Source organism: Spermophilus citellus (assembly GCF_964194105.1).
Source record: "Spermophilus citellus genome assembly, chromosome: 11".
NCBI classification, from domain to species: Eukaryota; Metazoa; Chordata; class Mammalia; order Rodentia; family Sciuridae; genus Spermophilus; species Spermophilus citellus.
Genome location: NC_138192.1, coordinates 72,130,377 through 72,157,959, shown reverse-complemented (window position 1 = coordinate 72,157,959; position 27,583 = coordinate 72,130,377). Strand labels below are relative to the sequence as shown.

Genomic DNA, 27,583 nt, shown 5'->3' with positions numbered 1-27,583 from the left:
GCACACCGCCCAGCAGTCTCTGTGGCTGCCACTTCAGTTTGAGCAAATGGGTAGGGCACTGTCCTGGCCACCCCATTTTAGGTCACCTTTTCCACTCTTATGAAATATCACTTGCCATGCATTTTGGCTGAAGGTGTGTGAGCAGAGATGAAATCCTGTGCTGCAGCTTGGTTTGGCACTTGATGACAGACAGCTCTGTCTTCTTTCACTGGACTTGCAGGGTAGCCACTACGTGAGATTCTGAACTATGGTCTTGGCAGATCTGTTGCCTAGATTTCAGAGTTCTGTGATTTCTTCCAACTTTTACCTCCTGTTGTCCTTCCCTGTGAATTTTTTACCATTGTCTGTTTGGGTGAAATTCAAATCACTTAAATACTGCAGTCTTCCTATGTCAAACTATGGCTTCCCTCCCCTCTCCTTAGGGTGGCCTCAGCTACACAGTGCCCTTGGGCCATCCTCCCACCTGGCCCTTTTTCCCCTGCCCCCCCCCCCCCCGCATCATGGAAGCCATCTGAGTTTCTTCCTCTTACCTTCCCTTAACCCCAGTGTCTTTCTGTCTTATCCAAAGTTCAGTGTCTGTCACTGTGCCATTCTAAGTCTGGTTCCTGGACTCACAGCATCAATATCACTTGGAAGCTTGTTAGGAATGCAGATCTCAGGCCCCTCTTTCCATCTACTGAATTAGAACCTGTCTGTTACTAAACTCTCCATGTGCCTGGTACACATGTTCCATTTTGGGAAACTCTGCTCCAAATTATGCTTTTCTATAGATTGTGACTTAGTTAAAAGAGCTTGAACCCATTCCTTCTGTAGGAATAACTGGTTAAAAGTTTTCATCATATCAGTTTGTTTGTCTTTGGACAATACTTCAGTTATTTTCAAGGATAGGAACAAATGAGTATATTAGGGAATAAATATCTTTTCCTAACCAGATAAATGAAGTTAGTGCATTAGGAAAAGCTTGGATAATTTAGTGGATAGACTGTTACCAAGGGAGGATTCAAATAGCAACATTAGCACTGTTTTGAAAAGAAGTAGAGGGGGACCACTGTTTCCCCCCCTTTTGGTATAGGAGATTTTACCTAGGGCCTCATGCACACTGAGGGGTGTGTGTATGGTGGTAGGGGGGCATCATTTTGTGAAAGGAATATCCAATTTAAGAAATGTTTATATTTTTCAAATTTTTACTTTGTTATATCTCTCTAGAAGTCAATTAAACAAAAAGTTAATATGTAAACTAAGGGCTATATAATCCTATAGAGGACCTATTTCTTCCTTTAAGTGTATTTCTCTCCTGAATTTGGGGTGTATCATAAAACATAGTGACCAGGTTTTCTCCAGAGGCAAGTTTCATCCTTAGGTATCAGAGGCTCTCCTGCATGGGAAAGCTGTGAAGTCAAATGGATGGGATAGGTTGTGAGCTTAGAGCCTGATGCAAATGTATTGGCAGGTTCCCCACCCCTGTTCCCATCTGCATTTAAGCTGCTGCTGTGGTTGTATTTGAAAGAGTACTTTCTCTGAGACACCTCCTTCCCCTCCTTTTAGAATTTGTAAGTTGTATGCATCAGTTATCTTAAAGAGTTGAACACACACATACACACACACACACACACACACACTCACACACTTACAGTTTGCTCACTGCAGTGTCAGAGAACCTGATACTCTGGGTGGGTAGGAGGTGATACTACAACCATATAATGCAAAGGGCTAAAAAGTGTGTTTTTATAGACTCTGACCCAGTCCTGCTTTGATGCAAAAGAACCTCATTTCACATAAGTATTGATTGTTTATTGTATATTTTGATTAATGATTTTAAAGTTGGCAGTTAGGAAGATAGACATTCACTAACATTGAATATAAAATGTTGAGAATTTAGAGCACACCTGCATGGAAGCTGCATAGTCCATTTTTGTGGACAATGGGGCACCTCTTTAAACTGGACCCTGCCTAATGCCGCAGGCTTTCCACATGGCCCATCCCCCCACAGAGCGGATGCTGGTGACTTAGAATAGTGATGTCCCAGGTGGTGTTCCATTTCTCCTTCAGAAGCATCTCATGATAGCAGAACATGACACTGGAAACAGATGGAAACTGGACCTCTGGTTTCAGATTTTGTTCAGAGGCTGGGAGTTGTTGAATTAAAAAGTGTAAGATATAGAAAACCTGTAATCAGTTAAATGGGGGAAAGGAATGATAGAGGGAAAATGGTAAATATATCATGAAAAGAAAATAGAAAAGTCAGTGTATTTCTTAGGAATTTGTCTTCAGTAAGAAGCACTTTACATAACCCCCCCCCACACACACACATAAAGTGTGTATATATATATATATATATATATATATATATATATATATATACACACACACACACACACACACACACACACATACATATATGTAAAGTATATATATATATATATAATATATATATATATATATATAATATATATATAGATGCATTTCATGTTGTGGGATTTTTGGTTAACTTATCTGACAAACAGGATCTTCTTAGTAATTTGAGGATTAGGTAGTATTAAATATGCAAATATAAAAGCCCATATTAGAACATGTTGATCAGTAATCTTTGAGAAGTTCATTATGATTGAAAATATTCATAGGATACATAAATGTACTTTTCTGTCATCATGAATGTGCATAATAGGTTCCTTCGATGACTTAGGGTCTTGTGGTTGGGGGCAGCACCTTGAGTGTGAGTTGCCCTGGTAGGTAGGTACCTTCAATGGAGAGTTAACTATTGGACTGCAGCTTTATGGGAGTCCTCTGGCAATGCCTGGAAACAGAATACCAAAAGCAACGTGAATTTGAGCACTGCAGAAAAATGTGTTTGTCTTATTTCAAAGCTTTGTCATTTTATGTCTTTACATAAAATATTTATTTTTTTCTAAAGCGATGTTTCCAAAATGTGACCCATAAAGCGTTCTTTTTCTGCTGTGCTAATGCGGGTTAAACTATGACAGGACTTTTGGAGGCTGTGACTCTTAGTGTGAAATATAGTATCTGATGTTTCCCAAGCTTTTTTTACTTTGCCTGACCTGCCCTATCCTCTTTTTTTTTTTTTTTTTCTGGAGGGAATATCTATCATGGAAGACAGTTTGGGAAATGATACTCTAGCATTTTCACATGCTTTTCTCATTGACCGTCACAGCAGTCCTGAGAAACGGACAGTTTTGCTGTCCCCATTTGGATGAGGAAGGAGATGAGACCCAGCAGAGTTCATGCTGGCACCAGAATTCCCATCTCCTAATGACTCACTTGTGCCAAAGCCTTTGATTCAGGGAGAAGGAACTTTGTCCCACAAACAGGTCTCTCTGTTAGCAGACTAGAGGGTCATTTGGGCTGTATGCTGATCTGAATTTCCCTTGTCCTGTGGCTGACCCACAAGGCTCTGTGGCATCTTGTAGTGGACTGTCTGAGTTTTCCAGTTGACAAGGATGAAAGTAAGCCCTTATGTAACTGCTCTGAATTCATGGCTCAGGCAGCCCCTCCTGGATGCTTTTGAATAGCCAAGTTGCCCAGGTGTTCAACCGTGCTTCACTTGCATTTTGCTTCCCCCTTTGTGCCCCATAGTACTATGTCATGTTTTGTTCTTTTTGCAGAAAGAAATTCAAGCCATGAGTCAGTGCAGCCATCCCAACGTAGTGACCTATTACACCTCTTTTGTGGTAAAAGATGAACTTTGGCTGGTCATGAAATTGCTAAGTGGAGGTAAGTGGGCTTTGTTGTTGTTTGCTTGTTTTCATCCTCCTCCTTCTGCCAAAGTCAGCATAAACTGAGGGGACTTCATTTGATCCTTCACTCCCATAGTTGGAAATTCTGTTTGGTTTACTGTTGCCAACAGAATACTCTAGATTTCATGTTTCTTTTTCTTTTCCAGGAATGAGCCTGGGGGTGCTCTATCTCTGAGCTAGATCTCAGTCCTTTTTAAAAATTTTTATTTTGTGACAGGGTTTCTCTAAATTGCCCAGGTTGGCCTTGAACTTGTGATACTTTTGCATCACACTCCCGAGTGTCTAGGATTACAGGCATGGGCCATTGTGCCTTACCAGATTATTTAGTATTGTTATTTAAAGCCTTTCATAATTGAGCTGAACTTCCTGAAGTATCTGTGTCCCCTTTTTCCTGTGTTACATACCCCGACCTTCTAGGTTAGGTGAAGCCTAGGCCCCTGAATACCTTCTGAGCTCTGATGTCTCCAGGTCCTTCCCTGAGCCTCTCCTCAGCCTTAAAGGTCTCTACTTCCTTTTCCATGTACTCAAGCCCTTAGAGGTTCCTCTCTGCAGCTACAACTTACTCTCTTCAAAGATATTTTTCTTTTTCCTTTTTTTGGAGCTGGGGAACAAACCCAGGGCCTTACTCATGCCATGGGAATTCTATACCACTAAGCTACATCCCTACCTAGTCCTTTCTTTTTAAGCCCCTTCTTTTGTAACATTATTCAGGTCATTGCAATATACTGAGTCATTTGAGTGCTGTTTATTAACACTATAGTGTCCTATAGCTATGCTGTCCATGTCCTACCAGTAAGGTGTGACTCTTGAGCCCTTGAAATGTGGCAGCATGACTAAGGGACTTGAGTTTCGGTTCCCTTTCTCTTAACTCATTTAACTCACCTCATGTGGCTAGTGGCTATGGTATTGGACCTTGTGCATATAGAGGGGACTTCCTGAAGAAAGAACTGTCTAACTCACTTGGCTTCCAGGGAGTTCTTAATATACATTGTTTCAGTTGATGTAGAGAGAGAAATACATACTCAGTTACTTGCCTACAGTGTTCATCAGAAGTGGCACTATTCTCATCCTGTTGTATTTGAGAAGGGAAAACAACTTCCCCTCTCTGCCTCGGATCTTGTAAGTTATGCAAGTCATTGACAATAATTTAATCTTCAAGACTTCTTCATATCCATGTATTTGATTTTTAAAAAAATCTTTTAACATCACTCTTAGGAATGAGAATGGTAACCATTAATTTCATCAAACACTTGCTGTGTGGCTAGATTCTGTTCAAGGCAATTTACTTTCTTTATCTCATTTGACCTCTTTTTTTTTTTTTTAATTTCATTTGATCTTGACAGCATCCCTGGATGACTGGTGACCGTCTCTGGGTTTCATAAATGACACCAAAGCTCATGGGAGTTAAGCAACCTGCCCAAAATTATAACACAGTGGCTATTAGTGCTGGAATTGTGACTGCAGGACCCGTTGACTTATAACATATGCTAAGGCTGGGCATGGTGCTGCACACCTGTAATCCCAGTGACACAGAAGACTGAGGCAGGAGGATTATAAGTTCAAGGCCAGCTTTGGCAACTTAGTGAGACCCTGACTCACAATAAAACATAAAAAAGGAAGGGGATATAGCTCAGTGGTAGAATGCTGCTGGGTTCAATTCCCAGGACTGTGCCGACAAAAAAAAAAAAAAAAAAAAAAAAAAAAAAAAAAAAAAAAAAACAAAACTCAACTATTCTGCATTGCAAATATTCTCATCTTCATTTTGTAGATCTGCATGTTGAAGCTTAGAAAGTCCAAGTGGTTTCCTTAGTGCACCGAAATCTCTCCCATGTTGTCTTCAGAGGTGCAGCTCCCTTTGTTCTGAGTTGTGAAGTGTAGTTTAGAACAGAGGAGAACATTTTTGTGCTGCCTGGACAAAGCCACAACTGATGCAGCTGCATTTATATGATAGTGCCCATTTTCATCTGTAGATCCAATTCCAACTGAGGTGAAACCAGGGACACATTTTAATTAATTTAATCTTTTTTTTTTTTTTTTTTTTTCTTTTTAAAGAAACTCTTGGATCAAGCCGAGACCCAGAAATGAGATGACGAAAGCGTTGTAATTGGCTGGAGTCTGCTTGTACAAGTCTTAGTAGGGAACCTGGAGATCCAAGTTCTGTTCTCTTCCTGGTTCCTCTTAGTCCTATGATTAGTCTTTGTTGTCTTGAGTACCTACTTTGGTTTTTAATTAAAAAGGAAAGAAATGCTACCTTCCAACCCCCCTTCCCTGCCTCCCGCCCCAGCCACTGCTGTGGTGTTGTGTTGAACTGCCTGCCCCTTCCTTGTATGGAGGGGTGGTGCTTTGCCAACTAGGTGACCAGTTCTCTTCTTGTGGGGTTCCATCCCCTCAAGAAGAATTAGAAATCTTGGTGAGCTGGCCCAGAAATAGTCCCAAGTCCTCTGTTCAAGTTGGAACTTTAACCTTTTATAAACTTGTCTTCTCTTCTGAGGATATGGTAGAAAATTCATTGTCATTTATAAATGTAAAGAGACCAATCCAGGCTCCCAGGACTTTAGGTACGAGGAATAGGCTTTCGGCAGGTTTCCACAGGCAAGGGGAATGTGGGCAGGAATTGACTCCTGCTCCTTCTTCTTTCAGTAGGCCTAGGGGGTGAGTATATGTGCTTGGCATGGTATATCCTTATAAGAATAAATATAGTTTTTGGAATTATTGTTATCTATATGACCCCCATATCTAAGAGTCAATGCATAAGCAGATTCCTTTTTTCTCTGGGGAGGAAAATATGCATTTTTTTCTTCTATACTAATTTATAACATGAAATCTCTTAATGAGAGGCAGGCTAACATTAGTCTGTTCAGTGGTATCTGATGGGGAAACTCAATCCTCTTATTTAATCAGAGAGAACCCAGAGCCAAATTCAGGTACTGAGGTAAGCCATTTGTTAACTTTTCAGAAATGTCGAGCCCCAGGGTAATTATGGCTTTTAGAATGACCCAGAGGTTTCGAATATTAATTAGCACGTGTTGAAACGTGAATTCACAGTGCCAAGGATACCAATCAGTATATTGTAGCATAGTAATTGGTATTTATTTCTTCATTATAAAAGTCAGTACATGAAGTATCAGGAAGATTAAAATAAAGATTACTCAGACTCACAGATAGGGATCTTTGGGTTATAAGGAGAGGTCTAGCAGCAACCTACTTTCCTTACCTCTCACCTGTCTTTCAGGTGTTAAGAACTTTTCTTTTTTACTTAGAAGTTCACTATTTCCTTTCTCTTTGCCTCCAACTCCAGTTCAGCTATCTGGAACCCTCTTTGGAGTTTTTACCTAAGTATACATATAGAAAGTGGCCCTGAAGGATCTTCTAGTCTCAGGCCCCCTGACCCCACTCTTTTATGATATGAGACATTTACTATATAGCTCAGACTGATCTTCATCTCCTGGACTTAAGTAATTCATTCTCTTTAGCCTTCCAAGTACTTAGGACTATAGGTGTATACCTCTGTGCTTGGCCTTTTTTCTTTTTCTTTTTTTTTTTTAAGTTGGGATGCTGAAGATTGAACCCATGGCATGGGCTGAGCTATATCTCCTGCTCACAGATCCTAACCCTTAATGAGAATAATTTTCATACTGAAAGTACTTTTACAAACTTGGTGCAAATTTAGTGCTTCTGATCATTGGGCTTCCATTTAATTGTTAGTATGCCTTGGGAATAATTGCATTAAATCAACAAGAAAATTTTATTTTGATGTTCCCATTAATGTTCTAATAATGGAGTGCTAATCTGATAATGGAATGAAGGTGCTTAGCAATTTCTTTTCATCTTCCTCTGTTTGTCCTCTCAGGCTCAATGTTGGACATCATCAAATACATTGTCAACCGAGGAGAGCACAAGAATGGAGTTCTGGAAGAGGCAATAATAGCAACAATTCTTAAAGAGGTTTTGGAAGGCTTAGACTATCTACACAGAAATGGTCAGATTCATAGGTATGGTACCACCAGAAATTCAACTCTTCATTTGCTTAGTCCTAATATGTAAAGAATTATGAGGAAACATACATTTCAAATAGTTATTAGCATTATTTCCAACTTAGGCTAGGGGCTGGGGTGTCCTTAGTAGTAGAGTGTGCTTGCCTAGCATGGGTGAGGCCCTGAGTTCTAGCCTCAGCACCACCAAGAGAAGGAAAGGGAAAAAAATGCTAAAACCAATTTAGGCTAAATAGATGGAAATAAAGTACTAGGGGCTAAAAGTTTAGCTCAGTGGTAGAGCATGTGTTTATTAGCATGCACCAAGCCTTAGATTTGATCCCCAGCACTAAAAGAATCTCAAACTAAAATAAAACTTATGAGACAAGAACACAGTTTGATGAATTATATTGGTATCCTCTGGATTGGTTTATCTGCTTTCACTGAATTAAGAGCTGAATGTAAAAAGTGCTGAATGAACTCATTTAAAAAGTGGTTAACATAATTACCCTTGAAGTGTAATCATTTGAATTGAATAGCTGCTCCAACTTTGAAATATAGGCAAGACTTACAAACATTATAATATGTAATTATTTTTGACATGATAGTGAGAGGGAAGGAAGAGACACTAATTTCATCTTCTTTTGTGACATAGTCTTTCATGACTTAGGGCATGTTGTTGCAAGGCTTAGTTTCCCCATCTGAGATAAGGCGATGGTGCTGTTCATCTTTCAGGCAGTTTCTGAAGTTTAAGATTCAGGAACCTGTGAGTACACTGTGTTCCACAAGTTGCAGAGTGGAGAGGAGAAGCCACTTTGCAATAATTCTTGAAAATAGCCAAATAGCATAGAATATGAGTGCCTGATTTCTTCAAAAAGGGTAGTGCTCATAGGGATTTTTGCAAGTACAAGCATTTACCAGTAATGCTAATAATGTAATTTCTCTACCTTGAATCAGCAAGCTGTACTTTGAATGGTCTTTATTATATTTTTTAATAATTAGGAAAATATTACTTTAGAAATCAGGCTTATAAATTATCATTTTTCTTTAAGTGCTGAAATTACTGTACATAGCTTCTATATAGTAAATAAGTAGTAGATAGAATATTATAATTAATATTTATCATTATTATCTTTCCAGAGGAGAGATCAATCAAATTTATTTTAAGATGGTGATGGGATTATTTGAAATAACGGCACAGATGAATTTAAATGGAATTGTAATAACTTTACACAGAGAAATCTTTAATTCTTTTTTGTACTGGGGATTGAACCCAGGGGCACTCAACCACCCAGGCTTTTTAATTTTGAGAAAGGACCTTGCTAAGTTGCTGAGGCTGGTGTTGAACTCGTGATCCTCCTGCCTCAACCTCCTCAGTTGCTGTAACTATAAGTATGTGCCACCATGCCTGGCACAAGGTTTTCATTCTTGTTAATTAAATACCACTATTCAGTTGAGGGACATTCTGTAGCTCCAAAACACAAAATAGTCTACTTCATAGTGATTTAATTAAATATAGAGAATGATTTCACAAGAAGTGAATTCTGACTGTGCTCAAGGAACAAACTATAAAATGACAGTGTACCCTGGTAACTTTAAAAATCTATGATATAATTTTAATATTCATAAAATAATAATTGTATGTTGTGTTTAAAAGTCTTTCCCAGATGATCAATGTAACATAATGTCTGCATTCTAAAATTAATTGTTTTTTTTTTCTAATAGGGATTTGAAAGCTGGTAATATTCTTCTGGGTGAGGATGGTTCGGTACAAATAGCAGGTAAAGCTGATAAAGATGAAAACTCCTTACTTGTTTACAGAAATATTACAATTTCAAGGACTGTAGATTCATTCCTATGAAATGAATAAATGCATGTAATCTCTTTTAAGAATGCATCTGGATGTTCTGTCCCACAGGCCATGCATTTAGAGTATGTTTGGGTCTGAAGCATGTTTTCCAGTGATTTGTTTAGATCTTCAAAATAAGTATTTTTTTTTAATATGCAGAACCTTTTGACAAAGAATGATTGTACTTTCAATTTTATGTTTTCCACTATTCAATCTGAATACATTTACATAACCATTTATATGAACCATTTTATTTATAAAAGAAGTTTTGAGCAAGTTTTTTTATGAGTTTGAAAGTTTAAAACATGGTGTACCTTAATTTGAAAACTTCTGATGGAAGAGATGGGTAGAAAGAGTTATGAACTCTCAAAACCCAGGACTTAACTTTGTTCTTGAATCTGACCCCACATGGCTGTTCTTGACAGCTGATGGACAGAGCTGCAGCCAATGGCTGTTGAGTGAACTCATCAGGTGAGGACATTCCTTGTTATTCATCAGAGAACCTGAAAGGTCTGGGATAAAAATGTAGCCACTTGTGTATGAACTCTTGTTTCACCCCACATCCTTGAGGGTCCAACTCAGCCCTCCCCTTAGCTATCGCCATCTCTCAGTGGAGGTGCTTTGGGAGTATTTGGCTGAATGGCCCTTTGCTGTTCTGGACTGTCCACACCATGGGTGGTATTCAGCTCTCTGGTTTCCAGGCATGAAATATTATTAGCAGCCTTTGCTAGCAGTGTCCTTGGAAAAAATCACTGATTTGGCTTATGTTGTTAAGAATGTTGAAATTTGCCGCAAATGATTGATCAGCCTAATTGCCTTTTTTTGAGTTGGTGTGGAAGAATATTCTCTTCTAACATAGGTTTAGGGTTTTCATATGTTTGGCTATTAGACCAATGTTGATCTTAGTCCTTGATCCTGGTCTTGTTTCTAGACAAATCTAATGATCCACAGTTGTGAGAGATGGAAGAGTTCAGTAGAATGCCAACCCCAATATAAAGGCTAAACTTTGAGTGTTCTTGTCTCATTGTTTGCCCCCCTATGAGTGTTAAGAACCTTGCAGGTGAGCCCCTGGCCAGTATGGCAAGATAGATGCTGACCCTGGCCTCTGTATAGACTTTGGAAGGAAGAGGGGCTTTTAATTTTGATTTTTTTTTAATGGAGGGTAGACATATTTTAAAAATTGGGAATTTCTTTCAAATCACATGCACCACCCCCAAGAACTAATAATGAAAGTGATTACCTTTGGAAAGATAAATTTGGTCATGTGCAATGGTTGATTTAACACCAGCGGGAAGGCACTGTAGGTATTATTTAAGCCCCAAGACTTTGGAATCAAAAGAGTCCTGATTTGACACCTATTTCATGACTTAGGGCATGTTGTTGCAAGGCTTAGTTTCCCCATCTGAGATAAGGTGATGGTGCTGTTCATCTTTCAGGCAGTTTCTGAAGTTTAAGATTTAGGAACCTGTGAGTACACTGTGTTCTGAAAGTTGCAGAGAGGAGATGGGAAGCCACTTTGCACCCAGGAAGCATTTCTATGTAAGCATTAATGTTAAATTGTATAAAAAGATCCTAGAAGAAAGGGGTTGAATCTTTAAGGCTCCATGATTTCTTTTTTAAATTTTAAAGAAATGCATTTATGCTTAATTACTGTGTTTTCTATTTTAAAGAGATTGTTCAAATTGTATAAGCTTCATGTCCCATGAAACATGGATCTAACCCTGCTTATAGGGTTAATGCAATAATTAAGTAAATGTTCAAAATGCTTAGTACATCCAACAAAATCGGCAATCAACAGGAACAGTTCACTGAGCACAAAATAGAAATGGCCCTTAGTGTAGCTGAAAAATAGCTTAAACTCACAAACAGAAAAATGCAGATTAAAACTACATTGAGATACTTTCTATCATAAACTTGAAAGTTTGGCAATAGAAGTTGGTGAGACTTTCAGGAGATAGGCATTTTAATACTTGTTGGTAGTACTGCAAAGTTAAATCGGTAGGGTGGAGGAATCTGCTGATAGCTCTCAAAACTTGAGGTCCATTTACCCTTTGTCTCAGCAACCCAGTGGGGCCTTGGAGCCAGCTCATGGAAGCCTTTTATGTACTTGTGTGCATCTCTTCCCAGTTCCATGTTTGATAACATCACATTGCTTGAGATTAGTCCTGGCGGAAGTATTCACACCATGGTAATCTGCAGACACTACAGTCGGGGCCTTTTTTGAGGGAGGGTTGGTGGTTGAACATTTACTAGCACACCACTACAGCCACCTCATTGCTGGGAATTTATCCTCCAGTTACATCTGTTTATGTCTCTAATGACGTAGTCATAGGTTACCCCCGGCATTATCATTTGTGATAGCAAAAGATTGGAAATAACTCAGGTGTCCTGGTTTAATATGTTATATGGTGTAGCTACACTGCGGAATACCCATCAAGTATAAAGGAGAATGCAAAGCACTCTATACACTGAGGTGAAAAACAAAATTGCCAGGCTCCTTGATTAAGTGAGTTAAATAAGAGTAAACAACAGAGGGAGATAATATGCTACTTTTTGTAAAATAATGGGGCTGGGAGAGGAGAAACAAGAATCTCACTCTATTCATTTGTATTTGTGCAAAGACAGTAAAGGATGATTGTGTGGGAGTGAGATTGTTCGGTATAAACCTTTTATCACATTTTGAATTTTAAACCATATGCAAGTATGACCTAGTAAAATACATGAAAGGAAATGACTCAATAAACTCAAACTGTCAATAAGTCAAAGCCATTTAAAAACCTTTAACATGAAAAACTTCTAACGTAGTCCACAGTAGAAGGAAGGAGCTTCTTCCACTCAGCATCCGTCATTATCAGCCTCCCACTGTGCTTCTACTTTGGTGGCTCTCGTCATTATCATCCATGTAGGATTTTGTCCTTAAGCTAAGTTAGTGCCTTACATATATATATTTTGTCATCACTCTAGGGAGTGCCCCTCATCCCACAGGCTAGGGAGAGTTTGAAAAAATAAATGCTTCAACACAACAAGCATCAGCTGAAAAAAATTGGTGAGCAAGACTCTGAAACCACCCAGCTCAAGAGTAGTCCAGTTGTTAAGAGTGCAGATTTTCGTATCAACTGGCTTGGTTGAAATTCCCCAGCCACCACCTAGTAGCTCTGGGACCCAGGGCAAGTTACCAAGCCTTCAGACTCTGTTCTTTTAAAGGGGGATGAAAATATGATCCATCTCATCTTTTTCTGAAATGGAATGAGGCTCTTCATAACCAGGATCCTGTGGGTGGCTCACAGTAGGCTTGCAGTGATGTCGGTGCAGCCCCACTGCAGCAGCAGCTGCTGCCATTACTGTCACTGGTGTTCCCATCATGACCAATGTTACTACAGCCAACAGGATCGCAGCTTCTCTAATGCACCTGGAGACATGCGAACCTTGAGGTGCAGCTCTAAAAAAGGGAGTTTATGGGTTATTAAGAGGTATGGAATTTGGAAGTAAGTGTGCCATTAATCTTGCTGTAAACTGATAAGAAAGTACAACTAGTTTTCTCAGGTGATGAAATGGTCCTCTCTCACCATGAGGGTCAAGGTTGGAGTGAATTGCCTTTGAAATGCAAAGGCAGGTCAACCCCTGCCTTATTCTGCCACTCTGTACCCTGCCAGTCACCTCATCCCATCATTCTTGTCAGATTAATGTTCTGAGCTCTTTCCCTTGGCCCTCTGGAACACGTTGTCCTTTTCTTTTTCTCAGCTGAGATCCTCTAAGGTAAGGTTTTCTGTTATTCATTCTGCCTCAGGTCTTTGGGTTTTTTCCCTCACGGTGGGTGGTTGTGGTGCATGTGACCCAGTAGGACATTATGCTTGGGGGCCATTGATCAGAAGGACACTTACGAAAAGCCCCCGTTTCGGGGTGCTGTGAGGATTTAGTGAATCTGTGTGTAAGGGCTGTGACTTTTATGTGCCTGGCACCTAGTGAGGACTTTGTTTTCCAGCCATTCACAGTTTCCTTGGTCTCCTTTTGTACATGTGACTTCTTGCCTGAGTAATAACACGAACCGGAATTCTCATTCCCCTGATGTATAGGGTGGTCTAGCACACCATTAAATACATGTGTTTTCTTCATTTTTGGATCTAGAGCTTTCTAGAATTCACATTTAATTTTTTTCCATATTATCTGACCTAAGCAAAGCATTGAATTTACATAGAATTTAGAATTTCAATTTTTTTAAATTTCCAACTGTAACACAGGGCAATTAACTTTAAGACGCTTTTTCTTGTCTCCTTGGATTGGTAGATGCTGCTGCTGTCCCTGATTTATAGGGGAATGACTTAACAAAAATTAGGATCAGGAGTCTTTGGATCATTTGCTGGTATCTTTGGTGGATAAAATAGGGGACGTGGGTGGAAAGTGGAGATAGAGACTCAGCTGCAGCAGCAGCAGCCAAACTGACTCTCTGTTGGTTGGTACCTATTATATGTGAACAAATAATACATTGCTTTAATCTGGATGGTTCTTGCTCTTTCCCCTTTGTCTCTTTCCTCCCCTTTAGGCCCTATGTTTAAAATAAAAGTCAGGGGAGTTTCGTTTGCATATATTTCTTTGACTGTACCTTGAGAGTATTATGTACTTTGTTTTAAAGTAAGGGTAATTTTGCTACTTAAAGACATGAAGCACTCTACCAGGTGCACTGATTCCTTTTTCAGAACTTTGTCAGACAAAGTCAGATTAGGAACCTGAGGGAGACCACGAGGAACCCTTGCCTTCTTATGTACCTAAGGAGTGTGGTAAGGCTAATGTCTTTGGTTGTATTGACAACTGCATACATTCTGTGGGAGGGATATAGCCTTCTCTTGACTATGGATGTAGAATTAATAACTAATGTGTAGAGTGCTTCCTTTGTGTCAAGCCAGTTTGGGACTTACCATAACTCTACTGGGGAGGAACTATTGTGCCTTTTTTTTTTTTTTTTTGTACTAGGAATTGAACCTAGAGATACTTTAACACTGAGCTATAGCCCCATCCTTTTTTTTTTTTTTTTTTTTTTTTAATTTTGTATTTTGAGACAGGGTCTCGCTAAGTTGCAGAGTATGGCTTTGAACTTGCAATCCTCTTGCCTCAGCCTCCTGAGCTGCAGGTATTACAGGCAGGCACCACTGTGGCCATCTCTATTATGTCCATTTTACAGACAAGTAATGAAGGTATAGAGCCAGGAAAATAATATGCCAAGTTGGCATGTAGGGTCGTCCACAGTAGACCAAAGCTTCAGATTCAGGCTTACTCGAGAGCTTGTCACCCCGTATGGGTGAGATTTCCAGGGAGAGGACCCTGGATCTAAATTTAAATGACTTCAGTTTTGGATGGAACATTAGTAACAGTCACTAGCTTTCCTATGTACTCCTCTACATAAATTGATTCTGCTTTGGACCAGGGAACACATTTGGCACCTTCTTTCTCCTTGTTCCTTCAAGTTGAAACATAAAGCATCCCTAGTAAGATATTAGGAGATGAGAGAAGTGAACATATTAGGTTTCATTTGGCATAGAATTAAAGCTCAGTGGCACTGTACTCTTTCCAGACTGGTTAACTTGAGTTTTGATGTAGTGAATTAAAACCCGGGGACTAGGATGGGGAGTAGCTTAGTGGTAAAGTGCCCGCCTAGCATTGGCAAGGCCCTGGGTTCCATCTCCAGCACCACAAGCAAACAAACAAAGCAAAACAAAACAAAAACACAGAGCACTGCCCACTCAGGGTTGAAAGAAAATGCTTTCCTTCCTATTGTATCCTCTGTGCTTAGAATGCCTGTGTGTGACTCTCTGATAATAAATTTGGATAGAATGCCTTGGCAAATGTAATAGGTTTTGCTACAATATATGATAGAAGGGGGAGTGGCTGTTTGAAAGTCACGGTCTTCCCACAGCATAGCATTTTATTTTCTAATTTGATGCTGTGTCATGGTGTTGGTGGAGCTTTAGTACTTTGTCTGGCAATTGACTAAGCCTGTTGGTCCAGAATTAATGAGAGACACTATTTTAAGCAAACAGAAAATGCATATCAAGTCACTTCAGAATTGTCACTGCAAATCTGTTTATTGTAGTATTCTTTTATATAGGGACCACTCCTTTATTGTTGTTTTTAATTTTTGATGGTACTGGGGATTGAACCCAGTTCCTAATGTATGCGAGGCAAGAGCTGTACTGTTGGACTATGCCCCAGTCCTTTTTATTTTGAGACAGGGTCTTCTTACTATCACTCAAGCTGGCCTAGAACTTGCCATCCTCCTACCTCAGGCTCTCAAGTAGCTGGGATTATAGGCATGTGCCACTAAACCCAACTGGACCATTCTTAAGGGACTATAAAAATGTTGGTTTCAGAACATTTGATTTCTGAAGAACTTTCTAGACATTTCAGATTCAGGCTGACTCGAGAGCTTGGTAGCTCTCATGCTTATTTTCACATCCTATTGCTTTTTAGGTGTGTGCGTATGTGCACGCGCATGTACTGTGGTCTGAATATCTGCATCCTCCCAGAGTCATTTCTTGGAAACTGATCCCTAATGTGGCGGTACTGGAAAATTGCACCTTTGAGAGGTGGTTTGGTTATAGGGGCTTAGCGCTCATTCATTAGGATTAATGACCTTTAAAAGAGGCCCAGGAGAGTTGCTTTCCCCCTTCTACAGAGTGAGGGAACATCAAGAAGATGCCATTTATGAACCAGAAAGCAGATAAAGCCGGCAAAGGGAGGACTGCCAGTTTCCCCTTCTTGCCCAGAGTGCTTCTGCTTCAACTTGCAATGCCTCTGGTTTCTGCTTCATGGCTTCCCTTCTTCATTTGGCTAAACTCCTCCTCTTCCTCCACTCAATTCAGAGCACTCATTCCCTGTGAAACTTTTTCTGATCCTTTTCTCCACTATCTCCACCATTTCTGGGTTAAGCCCCTCAAAGTAGTGGCTTCCAAGTGCTTTGTATATACCCTAACTAGCCAGCCTGTGACACTGTGCTGAAAGTTGGGTCTCTCTTTTCCTCACTGTCCTCCAGACTGGATATTTCCCAGAGTTGGAAACTCTGCATTGCTCATCTCTACATCCCAGATAGTGCTGACACATGGGAGGTGTTCAGGAGCTTTGGGTCAATGTGATCTGACTGGAGACATGCTAGACTCTCTGTCTCACCAGCAGGCTGTGCAAATACATGTGCCTGTCAATGGCAGAGAGCACAGATGTAAGGCTGAGCTGCAAGTTCAAATGAGTAATCATATATATATATATATATATATACACACACACAGACACGCACACACACACACATATATATATATATAGATAGATATAGATATACATATAGATACAGATATATATACACACATATATATATATATAGATATGTGTGTGTATATATATATCTATACATATAAAATATTGTGAGGGTGGGGGTGCAAATATTTAAAGTATTTAGGCACATGTACTACTCTATATTTTTAAGGCCGTAAATAGTTTTTTAATGAACATCTTTCATCTCTGATCTTGGGCATGCTCTGTCTTAGGTAGCTAGCAATTAAATGATTAATAAACTTGAGGAGTAAAGCAGAGAACATGAAGTAAGGAACATTGGGTATACCCAGAAAGTAGAGTAAGTACACAGGCAAAATTTTTGCAAGTTACAAAATGCTTTATGGTGAACCAAAATATTTGTTTTGTGTTTTGTGTTTCAGGAAAAAATTATAATTATGTGAATTATATGACTTAATGGATTAAGATAAAAGTCTAATTATCAATTTCTTTTCTGGCTTAAGTAAATGTGGCTTCCTGATTTTCAGGGTCTTGACAAATGGTGACATTTGGTGAAAGCTGTAGCATGAACCAAGAATGTCATTCATTCTAGAAACTTGGCTTTCCATTCCATCTGCACACCATCAGGGAGGAATACTTGGGGGTGTTTTGAGCAGTTTTCTATCCCTTAACAGCTGCTAGCAGTTGTTTGAGCAACAATGTAAGGAAGTCTTACTGCGTGAACCCAGAGGAGAAGAATCACTTTGCGCTGCTTCCCGGCTGGAATCTTTCCTCAGCTGTGCACATTCAGCTGCACCGGGAACAGGCTTGAGCACTAGGGCTGTCTAGGGCCTGGGTAGATGTGACTGGGTCTCTCTCCCTCCTTTCTTCCCTTCTTCCTTTCCTTCCTCCCTCCTTCCTCCCTTTGCCTGCAGTATCATTATTATATTAAATTTCATATATTATCAAAAGCTACAGAGGTCTGGGCAAAACACATTTTGACACTTTCTGAAAGCAAAGCAATTTAACTCAGTTCTTCACTTGCTTATTTTTTTCATTTACTTTTCTGTTTCCCATTTGTTATAGTCTACTCCTTCCCTGGTGAAAGGTGAACATCGGGTGTTTGGGTTCAGTGTCTTATGTGGTTAACTGACATATTTGTTGAGCATTTACTAGGTTCCAGGCATAGTCCTCTGAGCTGACAGAGTGGTGAGCAGCAGAGACATGTTTTTTTGTCATGGAGTTTACAGTTCAAGTGAAACAGGCATTGAACAGTTAACTATAAAAATTTAATGTCCACAATTTGTATGTGTGCAAGGAAATACCTATTTCTGGGGAACTGAAGTTAGTCATACTTGGATTATTTTAATAGGCTGTCCTGGGGGTAAATCTTAAATATGTATTATAAATAGGAATGGGTTTTTGGTCAGTTACATAAGTTGCTGCATACATTGTACATTGATTACAGATTTTCTGGAAATTTAAATAGTCTTAACATGTATTTATATTCCAAGGTTTTTAAAATTTAACCCTTGTCTATACAGAGTACTCTTGGGGTCACAGTAGCCAAGGATTATCTAGTGGACTCCCTCCATCACTGATTTATGCCCTGTGTCCTCAGCTAGGGCCTTTGCTTGTCCTGGTTTCTCTCATTATGAAATGGTATTCTCAGGCTCTCTATTTCAACTCTAAAATTGAATAACTAAGTACAAAGGAACTCCGTGGCCCTGATGCCCTCCAACAAATAGCTGTTCTCATAGTCTTTCCTGCTGCTTTTAATGGCAGGACCATCCTTCTATTGAATTAGCCAGAAATTGTGGTGTTGCTTGGCCCTGTCTTTCCCTCAGATTCTATGGCCTGTCCAATGTGTTAGTAAATTCTATTGTTGATCACTTCTCACCACCTCCCCTGTTACCCTTGGTCCAGGGCACCATCCTCCCTTGTCTGGGTTGGTTAGGTAACACCCTAAAGGCTTCTCTTCCTCTACCCTTGCCCTTGTGTTTTGTTCTCTACATAGCATTCCAGAGGAATGCTATTTCGCTAAGTTGACTTATATCATGCCTATTCTCACAACTGTCCAGTCCCCCTTCTGTCTTAGAGAGAAAGTCAAGTCCTCAAGGCAGCCCACAGGGCCTTACAAGGTCTGGCCTCTTATTATCTTCTTGACCTCATCTCCTGATTCTTCCTTGTCTTCACTATGCTCCAAGCAAATGAGCCTCCTTGTCTTGCATGCTCCTGCCTCAGGATCATTGCATGGGCTCTTCCCTCTATCTGAAATATTCTTTTCCTTACCTATGTCAGATCTAGGCTCAAATTTTGCATCAGTGATCTTTCTATGGCCATCCTGTGGCAAATTGCAACTCTCCTACCCCAGACTTTCTGTTCTCTGCTTTACTTTTCCTGAATGTACACAGCACTGTCCTCCATCGATCGTAGTGATCACTGAGGTGTGCCACTAGCAACAGCAGTCTCAGTTTGATAAAGACGCCGTCTCATGCCCTCCCATGTGTTGACTCAGAAACAACACAGGTAAGGCCAGCAGTCTGGGTTTTAAGAAGCCCTCTAATTCCAATGTATAATAAAGTCTGAAAACTACTGCTGTGTGTTGTACATAGTAATTTTGTGTATTATCCACATTAATCTCATCCATTTCCCCAGCCCCAACTTAAATGTCAGCTCCTCGAGGACAGGAGTTTCTGTTGTGCAGACAGTCTCAGTGCCCAGAACTAGTAACACACAGCCCTGAGTGAGAGCTTGGTAAATGATTATTGAATGAATTAACAAACATATGTGTATTGGTCAGCTCCTCATCACTGTGAACAGAATACCTGAAACAAACAACGTGGAGGAGGAAAGGTTTATTTTGGCTCATGGTTTCAGAGGTTGTTCAGTCCACGGTTGATCAGCTCCATTGTTCTGGGCCTGAAGTGGGGCAGAACGTGGGGGAAGGGTGTGGCAGAGGAAAACTGCTCAGGATGAGGTAGCCAGGAAGGAGAGAGGAAGGGGGAAAAGGAGGGAGAGAGAAGGAGGGAGGGTCCAGGGACAAGATATAGTCCCCAAGGGCACATGCTACTTCCTCCAAACCGTGATCTATCTATTTGAAATTTTTACCACCTCCAAGTAGTCCATTCAGATTATTAATCCACTAACTGGATTAATCCACTGATGAGGTCAGAGCCCTTATAATGCAATCACGTCCCAGAAGCCCCACCTCTGCATTAGGGACCAAATCTTTTGGGGGACATCATTCCAGATCCAAGCCATAACAATATGACTATTGTGTAGATTAAAAGAATACTGAGCAACAGAGCTAAATGTATGATCCTCATCATTTAGTGACCCTGCCTTTTTAGCTTTAAATACTAAGTTTTTTTCATTGATGTTCTGAAAATCTTAAAAATTATGTTGTCCTTGACCAATCTTCTTGAAATTTTGTGGAAAAGATGTCAATTGTCTCTTTAAATACTTGTGTCATCTGAGTTGTGTTATTTTAATCCTCTCCCATAGGAGCACTTTCTTTCAAGTGTACAGATGGGCTATTGTGGTTCAATGGAGGCTTCTGATAGCAGAGCTAGTTAAGTGGAGATTTGTATTAAAGAGACCACCTGCAGGGATATAAATATCACATTGGAGATTTAGACTTATTAATATTTGATCTAAGTTGCTTATGCCTGTCTTTGTGGATAGGCCAGCCAGGAGCCCCTGTTGACTTCCGAAGCGTGTCTTTGACTGGGGAAATGATAGCACCTGTATAATACACTCATCTAGTGGCCTCCTACAACAGCTCTGACAGTTTAGCAGAGCAGGCCTACAGACAGGGGACTGATGACTGCTGAGTACCTGTGGACTTGTTTGAGGTCATTCTGAAGGTCATAAAGCTGATCACTCTCACATCTCCTCAGACTTCACTTCAGTCCTTGCCAGTAGGCTCCCCATCACCACCTCCCCTGTGACTTTTAACTCTATACTTTTTGACAGTTCAGTTGCCCCAGGGCTTGGTTCCTTCAGCTTTAAAATAAGGAAGGTTGACAACACGTTCTCCAAGGACCTCTCTTGCATCAAAATGGTCATTAGCTGACTCTCTCAGGACTATTTTAAAGCATTCACATCAGAGAATGATCTTGGCCGTGGAGAAGGTATTAAGCCAAATGTCTGTCCTGTGGCTGTTGTCATCAGAGCATCTTTAAAATATCCCTCCTACCTACTGGGAGTCAGAGAATAATGAACTTGTGATTTGGGGATTATCTTGGTTTTCCTTTGTTCATAGTAAGTATCATATTTAATAAAAAGTTGATAGTGACCTATTGACCACATGTATCTTTTGTGATTGGACTTGAGAAAACTAGCATGGGATTCCAGCCTTCCAGGCCACATTTGAAGGAAATTTGTTGAACGATGGCAATGTCTAGAACCTACCCAGCTGAGACCTCAAGCATGCAAAGGCTTTCTTGTTGGTGGTTTTCTTACTTTTACAGATGAAGATACACCTTTAGGGAATAAAAAGATGATGTCTTCTGATTTCTTGCCTCCTTTTGCTGCTAGTAGAAGCTGTGAAATTGTCATTCTCCTATATTTCAAAGAAAATCGGAACAGCCTTTCCTCATTCGTTGATGGGAAACATAGATTTGTCCAGAACAGTTGATTAGTGACTCTCCAGGATACAGACTCAGGAAATCCCAAATGATGGGGCAGATGCCTTGGACACCATGCTGTGGATGGGGGCCACAGTCAAAAGAGCCAAATAAGGCCATGGAGCACCATTGGCTTATAAAGAAGGAATAAGCAGGATGAAAGCCAGGAACCTACTGAAAAGGTCAGAGGAGATTGGGTAGTCAGTGAGGGTGTTGGAGGACTGTCTTTGGTTTTGTCTGGTCCTCCTGGGCCACCTGGCTGACCTGAGCAAGACAGGTGGTGTGTGAGTAACTGATTGCTACATACTTACTGAATTACTTAAAAGATGAGCATATCCAAGGTTTTTTCTCTGATAAAATAATTATATTACCCTTAATTCATCATAAGTGGGAGAGAAAGCAGTAGTTCTGCAGATACCTCTGCTGAGAATGATGCTCACCTAGCTTCTTCTCTCCCTGTGTCATAGCATCTCCCCTGAGCAGCCATGAGTGATGGATAGTTAGTAAATATTGGGGTTGTGAATTGTTTTCATGTATTTACAAAAGAGATTTTGTAAACATCTGAGTATTCTCATGAGGCATGTCACATGTATGGATTTGTTTGTCCTACTGGACACACTAGACAGTGGAGAGTCACTGGGTTGGAGATTTCTATGTGGGATGTGAGTTGTATTCTGTAGTGCCCTTGTACTTAGCAAAGAACATGTCATAAAATACAGGAATGTGCATCCATAGATTATTTTTTCCTGTACTCTCTTTTCGTGGCCATGGTTTTCTTCATCCAAGAGGGGAAAGAAGGAAGCTCTGTAGTTGGCTGTGCATTGGAGTCTTCCAGACATTATGAGTCATGCCAAAGCACTGCTAGGAGGCTTCTACACTCCTATGTGCATTGGGCCAGCTGAGGTTCTTGTTGCAGTGCAGATCTTGATCCTGTAGCTCTAGAGTGGAACCTGAGGTTTTCGTGTCTTAGGCCCCCAGGTGATGCTGATTGTGGTCTATGGATCCATTTTGAACAGCAAGATTCCAGATTAGAACATTGAAGATATTGCTTTTTCCTGTTTCCTGGAAGTGTATTATTGTGTGGTTTTTATTTATTTATTTATTTATTTATTTTTGAGTTTTTTTTGGGGGGGGGGCAGGGGGTAAGCATTGCCTTAAGTAGCAACTCTTGGAAAAAAAAAAGTAAATTAAACAAACTTTTATTGCAGCATGTGCCCCAGCCCCCTTTAGATACCTCTGCATTTATTTTGATTTCTGCCTCCAGCATTAAAAGCCATGCTTAATACTGAAGCTGTTTAAAAATCTGAAATAGCTCTGTGTGCTCAACTTCTTTTTTCCACCTGATTTCTACCAAGTTCTTTTGGGGATTACAAATAACTTTGGCCTTTGCAGTGGCTACGCAGTTGGGAGGTCCAAAGAAACATGGCTGGCCTGGGGAAAAGAAGGGGGAGGCAGGAGTAAGAGTTAGGAAGCCTCTGAGTGTCAATAAAAGAGGACTTGATGAGGTTCAACAGCAAAAACATTTGGTTATCTCCCATAACAAGAAGTCTGGGGCACTGGCCTAGGGAAATCCCAGCCATCTGAGCTCTTCTCTGCTTCCCCCCTGCACCCCCAGTGTGTGGGACAGTATCTGTCTTCCTGGGCTGCTCTTGCTACAGCATCATCTCTTCACATGACTGTTCCCGCACTGGAAAGGGAGTGGGAAGCAAAGGAGTCTTGTGGGGCCGTTCTTTTATTCAGGAGGAAAACTTCTCCACAGGCAGATACACTGCATTCCACTTGGATTTCACAGGTCTGAACCAGGGCAGACCCTCAGACATTATGAGAGGTCCAGCGCCATCACTAACTTAGATCAGTAAGATTCATCCCCTGTAGCCTGGCAAAAATGATCCTGGTAGAGCAGAATGGGGTGTGGATGCTGGGTTGTCAGCCAGCCGCAGTGTGTGCCACAAAGACTAATAATAGCATTAAGAACCTGCTGTGTTCTAAACTCCTCATCTTAAAGCTTGAGAAGTGATTGCTTAAAGAAGTTAGGTAAATTAGTAGGGAATGTAATTGCAACTTACATTTCCAGCCTGTTTGATTCCAGAGTGTTCCTCAGAGTGGAAACGTGGCTCCTTTCTACTCCTGGATCTTCCCTTTGCTGCCTCTTCTTTTCCTTTTAGTCTCAGGGATCTTTGGGAAGGACCCCACAGTGCCTCTGAATGAGGGCCACTTATGCTACACCACGTGTGTCATTGTTTGCCCTTCGGACAGGCTCACATTCACAATGTGCCGAAATGCCACTGTGATAATAGAGGGGAAACTGCTGCTGTGAGCGAGGTGGCATTACTTCAAGAAGGAAGCCAGCACAGTGAGTGTTGGTGGCTCTTGTCCCAGGTCCTGACTTGGCTCTGTGTTCTGCTACTTGCCCTGGGTTGTGCTGAGTTCTACTGATCAAGGCACAGTGTCCATCTGGACTCTTCAGGCATCCACTGGGCTCTCTCCTGCCTCCGGTTGCAGGAGTGAAGGAGGATATAGCTCCCCGTTGCCATTCAGACTTGGTTCTCAGGGGCCAGAGGTCTGATGACATTTCAATGATGGCAAGGCTCCAGGAAGGTGGAAAGTTGCCCCAATTTAATTCAAAAACAAAAATAAAGCAAACAACCACTGGTAGATAAAGACTGAATTTGATAATATATTAAGAAAATAAACCTGAGAGATGGTGATCTTTTGTATTAAAGAAGCATTCGGCTAAAGTATGTGACAACTGGATAAGCATTGCAGTCTGAAGGCTGTTGTCACTCATAGACAGGCTGTGTAATGGCCTGAGCTGAGCTTCTTTGTTATTCTGTGCCTGGGAAAGAGAAAGTTTTGACTAAAGAGTGCCATGACGAGATCTGGACATTAGGAAGAGTGACCTGGATGGACTAGCAGGCTGGATTGCAGTGGAAAGAGGCAGCCCTCTGATTCTGCAGCTGCGTTCCATGACCAGGACTCTCCTTGATCTGTGTGTTTTCTCTCTCACGGGGGAATTCCCAGCGGAAAATGGCATTTCCAGTTCTAAGTGTGGCGCAGGAGCACGCTCCTCCAGTTGATGTTGTTCAGGTTGTGCAGTACTCACCCTCTATCTTTTCCCATGTTAGCTGTCACAGGGAGGTAGGATTGTATCTAGAGCAAAATCCTGCCAGCCCACAGTGTGTCTAAGCCCAGGCAGTGCACACTGCTGTTACTGAGCAGCAGCGTGGTCCTGGCACAAGGTCCTGATATAATACAGTGTGAAAAGAATGAAATACGTTGAAAATGCTTACTATGGTCTACTCCTAACAGAATTAAGAAAATATTTGCTTCTGCTTTATACCCATTATTGTTCAGTTTACATAATGTAAGTCACAATGCACTTCTTTATATGCTTCTTGGGATTGCAACATTTTAATTTTAAGGAAATCCCTGCTGCTCCCAGGGGCTGGGTGCTGGCAGTGCTGAAAATGGTCCTGGGTGTTTTGCAGTAAATTTCAGTTTTGCCAGTGAAGTCTTGAGAGTCCCTCATGAGAAAGAAAGAAACAGAGGAAAAAAAAAATACTGGGCAGCAAATCACATTACAAAGGGATTGTTTTTGATGATATAAATATGACATTGAGGATTAACCAGAGAACCTCAAACTAGTTTTCCTGAGTTGGGTAATCACAACTTGATCTTTACTCGGGGAAGAGTTTAGAGTTGTGGAATATTAACGCCATTATCCTATTCTGAACTTCCTTTTCAGTGAAGAAAAATACACTGAACTTTCCTGAAAAGGAGTCTATGAGCTAAGTGGCTAGCTTCCTTTTTGAAGGACTGTGGTTTTTATTCATGTCCTCAATAACTTGCTATGTGTTCCTTGGCAAGTTATTTAATCTTTTTTTTGTTTTGTTTTAAATTTTAGTTTAAATTTTTTTTTAGTTGTAGATGAACACAATACCTGTATTTTATTTATTCATTTTTATATGGTGCTGAGGATTGAACCCAGTGCCTCATGCATGCTCAGCAAGCGCTCCACCACTGAGCTACAGCCCCAGCCCAAGTCATTTAATCTTTTTATACCTTCTTCTTTTTCAATTCTTATATCCAATGAGTTGTCCTATTTTCTCAAGAATTTGTGTGATCCTTCCCCTTACCAGAGTATCCCTTCTCATACCGGCCCTGTTGATTTTACTGATGGGTTATGGCTGCAGTCGGCCCTGCCCTCTCCTCTCCTGAATACCCCTGCATGGTTACTCTTCCCACATTTTCTTATCTAGAGAGAAAGGGCAACAAGTTCTCTTCCCTGATGCTCACACCGTGTTTGGGCTCTTCAACTGTCCTTCCCAGTGCTTCCTGACTTTATAAAGCCTTGCCTTTGGGGAAATGAGGCTGCTCTACAGCCAGAAACTCGCAGGGCCCCCTAAAACCAGTAGGGCTCTCTCTGTCTCCTAACTAACCCCTTAGAGCACTGAAGGAATCACTGTCTCTCTTAACCCTTTGTGTCTGCCTTTAGGAAGTGCTGAACTATCAAGCATTGATTCTGTTATTCTCTAACCAATTGAATCGACCTGGAGCCAGTTTTTTTCCATGCACAATTCAGGTTCCTTTTCAAAGATAATTATAGATGCCATAGAAATTTGAGGTAGGTGAGGATTGTTCCTTACTCATGCATAACCTCCCTCTTAGACTTTAAGGAAATCAGTTTTCAGTCTAATTTTGCCTTGATTCAGCAAGCAAGCCCCCAAATGGTTCTCACAATTTGTTCTCTAAGCCCAAGGCAATCCTAGCTCTTTTTTCTTGTAGGCAAATGAGAAATTTACTTGAGGCAGACAATTCAGGATTCCAGATGCAGTTTTCCTTTACCCTTATCTTTGGCATCAGGAATCCAAATACATACAGAACTGGTTAGGGGTTTAGTTTATACACGAGCCTGACTAGATCCTTTTATTCTATACATGCAGAGGTGGGGAGAATGTCTAAAAATTTTTCAGCTGCTCTCAGTGTGTGGAAAACTTAGTTTTTGCTAATGGAAAGCCCACTTGTGACCTGCATCATGGTGTTGTTCTCCTTAGTAACAATCCCTTTTTGACATTTTACCTGGACCATACTTGTCTGTATTCAGGTGTGGATAATAGAAATATTTCTAGCAGCTGTCCTGAATCAAGTGCTGCCAGAACCCCTCAGTGCTGGGCATTCTTGGTTAGAAGGCCAGCTGACCACTTGGGTTGTAGGGTTGCCAGCATAATGTCAGTCAGTATATGTTGAAGTATTTTTAGGTAAATTTTAGACATCAGAACAACACAGCTGGCAGACTAGTTTTGCAGACTAAATTAGGCCAGAGGAATTGCTTTCCCAGTTGTTTCTTCTTTATAAGTTTTATGGATTTGTTGCCAACAACAACAAAAACGGGTGCTTTTACATAAAGATTGCTATGTCCAGCTTCTCTGGGAAAACTGGGAGATCTGGGACATCAGGTCCCCATTTCCCTGATGCTGACTTTCTTCTTCAGCTTCATGGCAGAAGCCTGCCTTTGGCCTGTGTGGGGGATGGGGGTACTGAGAATGGGCTCCAGGGTCCCCAAGGGGCCCAGCACTCAGCTGCACTGATACTGTGTGTCAAGTGCCCTGATCACTGGGCTCCTGCTGCTGGTTTCAGGATCCTCCTCCCTCCTTTATTTTCCTGCCTGGCCCCTGTAGGTATTTGAGTTCTTGACCCTGGCAGCTGTCAGACAGTTTTTCTTCTTGGCTCCACACTTGTGCTTTGCTCATGCTGTGTCTTTGTCTGGAACTCATTTCCTGTTAGGCTTGACTATCAGATCTTCACCTCATTTGCAGGGTTGGGTCCAAGGCCCACTTCAGTTACAGTCTTCCATGACCATTATAATCTTAGCCCCTGCACCTCTACACAGACAACATAGTGTTAGATTTTATATTTTCTGTTGTTGATTATTTCATGTCTTATCCTACTGAGATGGTGACATTCTTTTTTTTTTAAAGAGAAAGAAAGATAATTTTTTTAATATTTATTTTTTAGTTTTCGGTGACACAACATCTTTATTTTATTTTTATGTGGTGCTGAGGATCGAACCCAGTGCCCCACTCATGCCAGGCGAGCGTGCCACCGCTTGAGCCACATCCCCAGCCC

At 40.9% G+C, this 27,583-nt stretch overlaps 1 protein-coding gene across 3 annotated transcripts in view; it reads left to right on the top strand.

Annotated features, from left to right (window-relative positions):
• The window catches only part of STK39 (serine/threonine kinase 39), a 264,560-nt gene that overhangs the window by 70,071 nt on the left and 166,906 nt on the right, over positions 1-27,583 (top strand). For all 3 annotated transcript variants that reach the window (XM_081261265.1, XM_081261264.1, XM_081261266.1), the window contains exons 3-5: positions 3,621-3,729; positions 7,603-7,744; positions 9,449-9,504. In XM_081261265.1, coding sequence (XP_081117391.1) covers positions 3,621-3,729; positions 7,603-7,744; positions 9,449-9,504 — 307 coding nt within the window. The remainder of the gene's footprint in view (positions 1-3,620; positions 3,730-7,602; positions 7,745-9,448; positions 9,505-27,583) is intronic.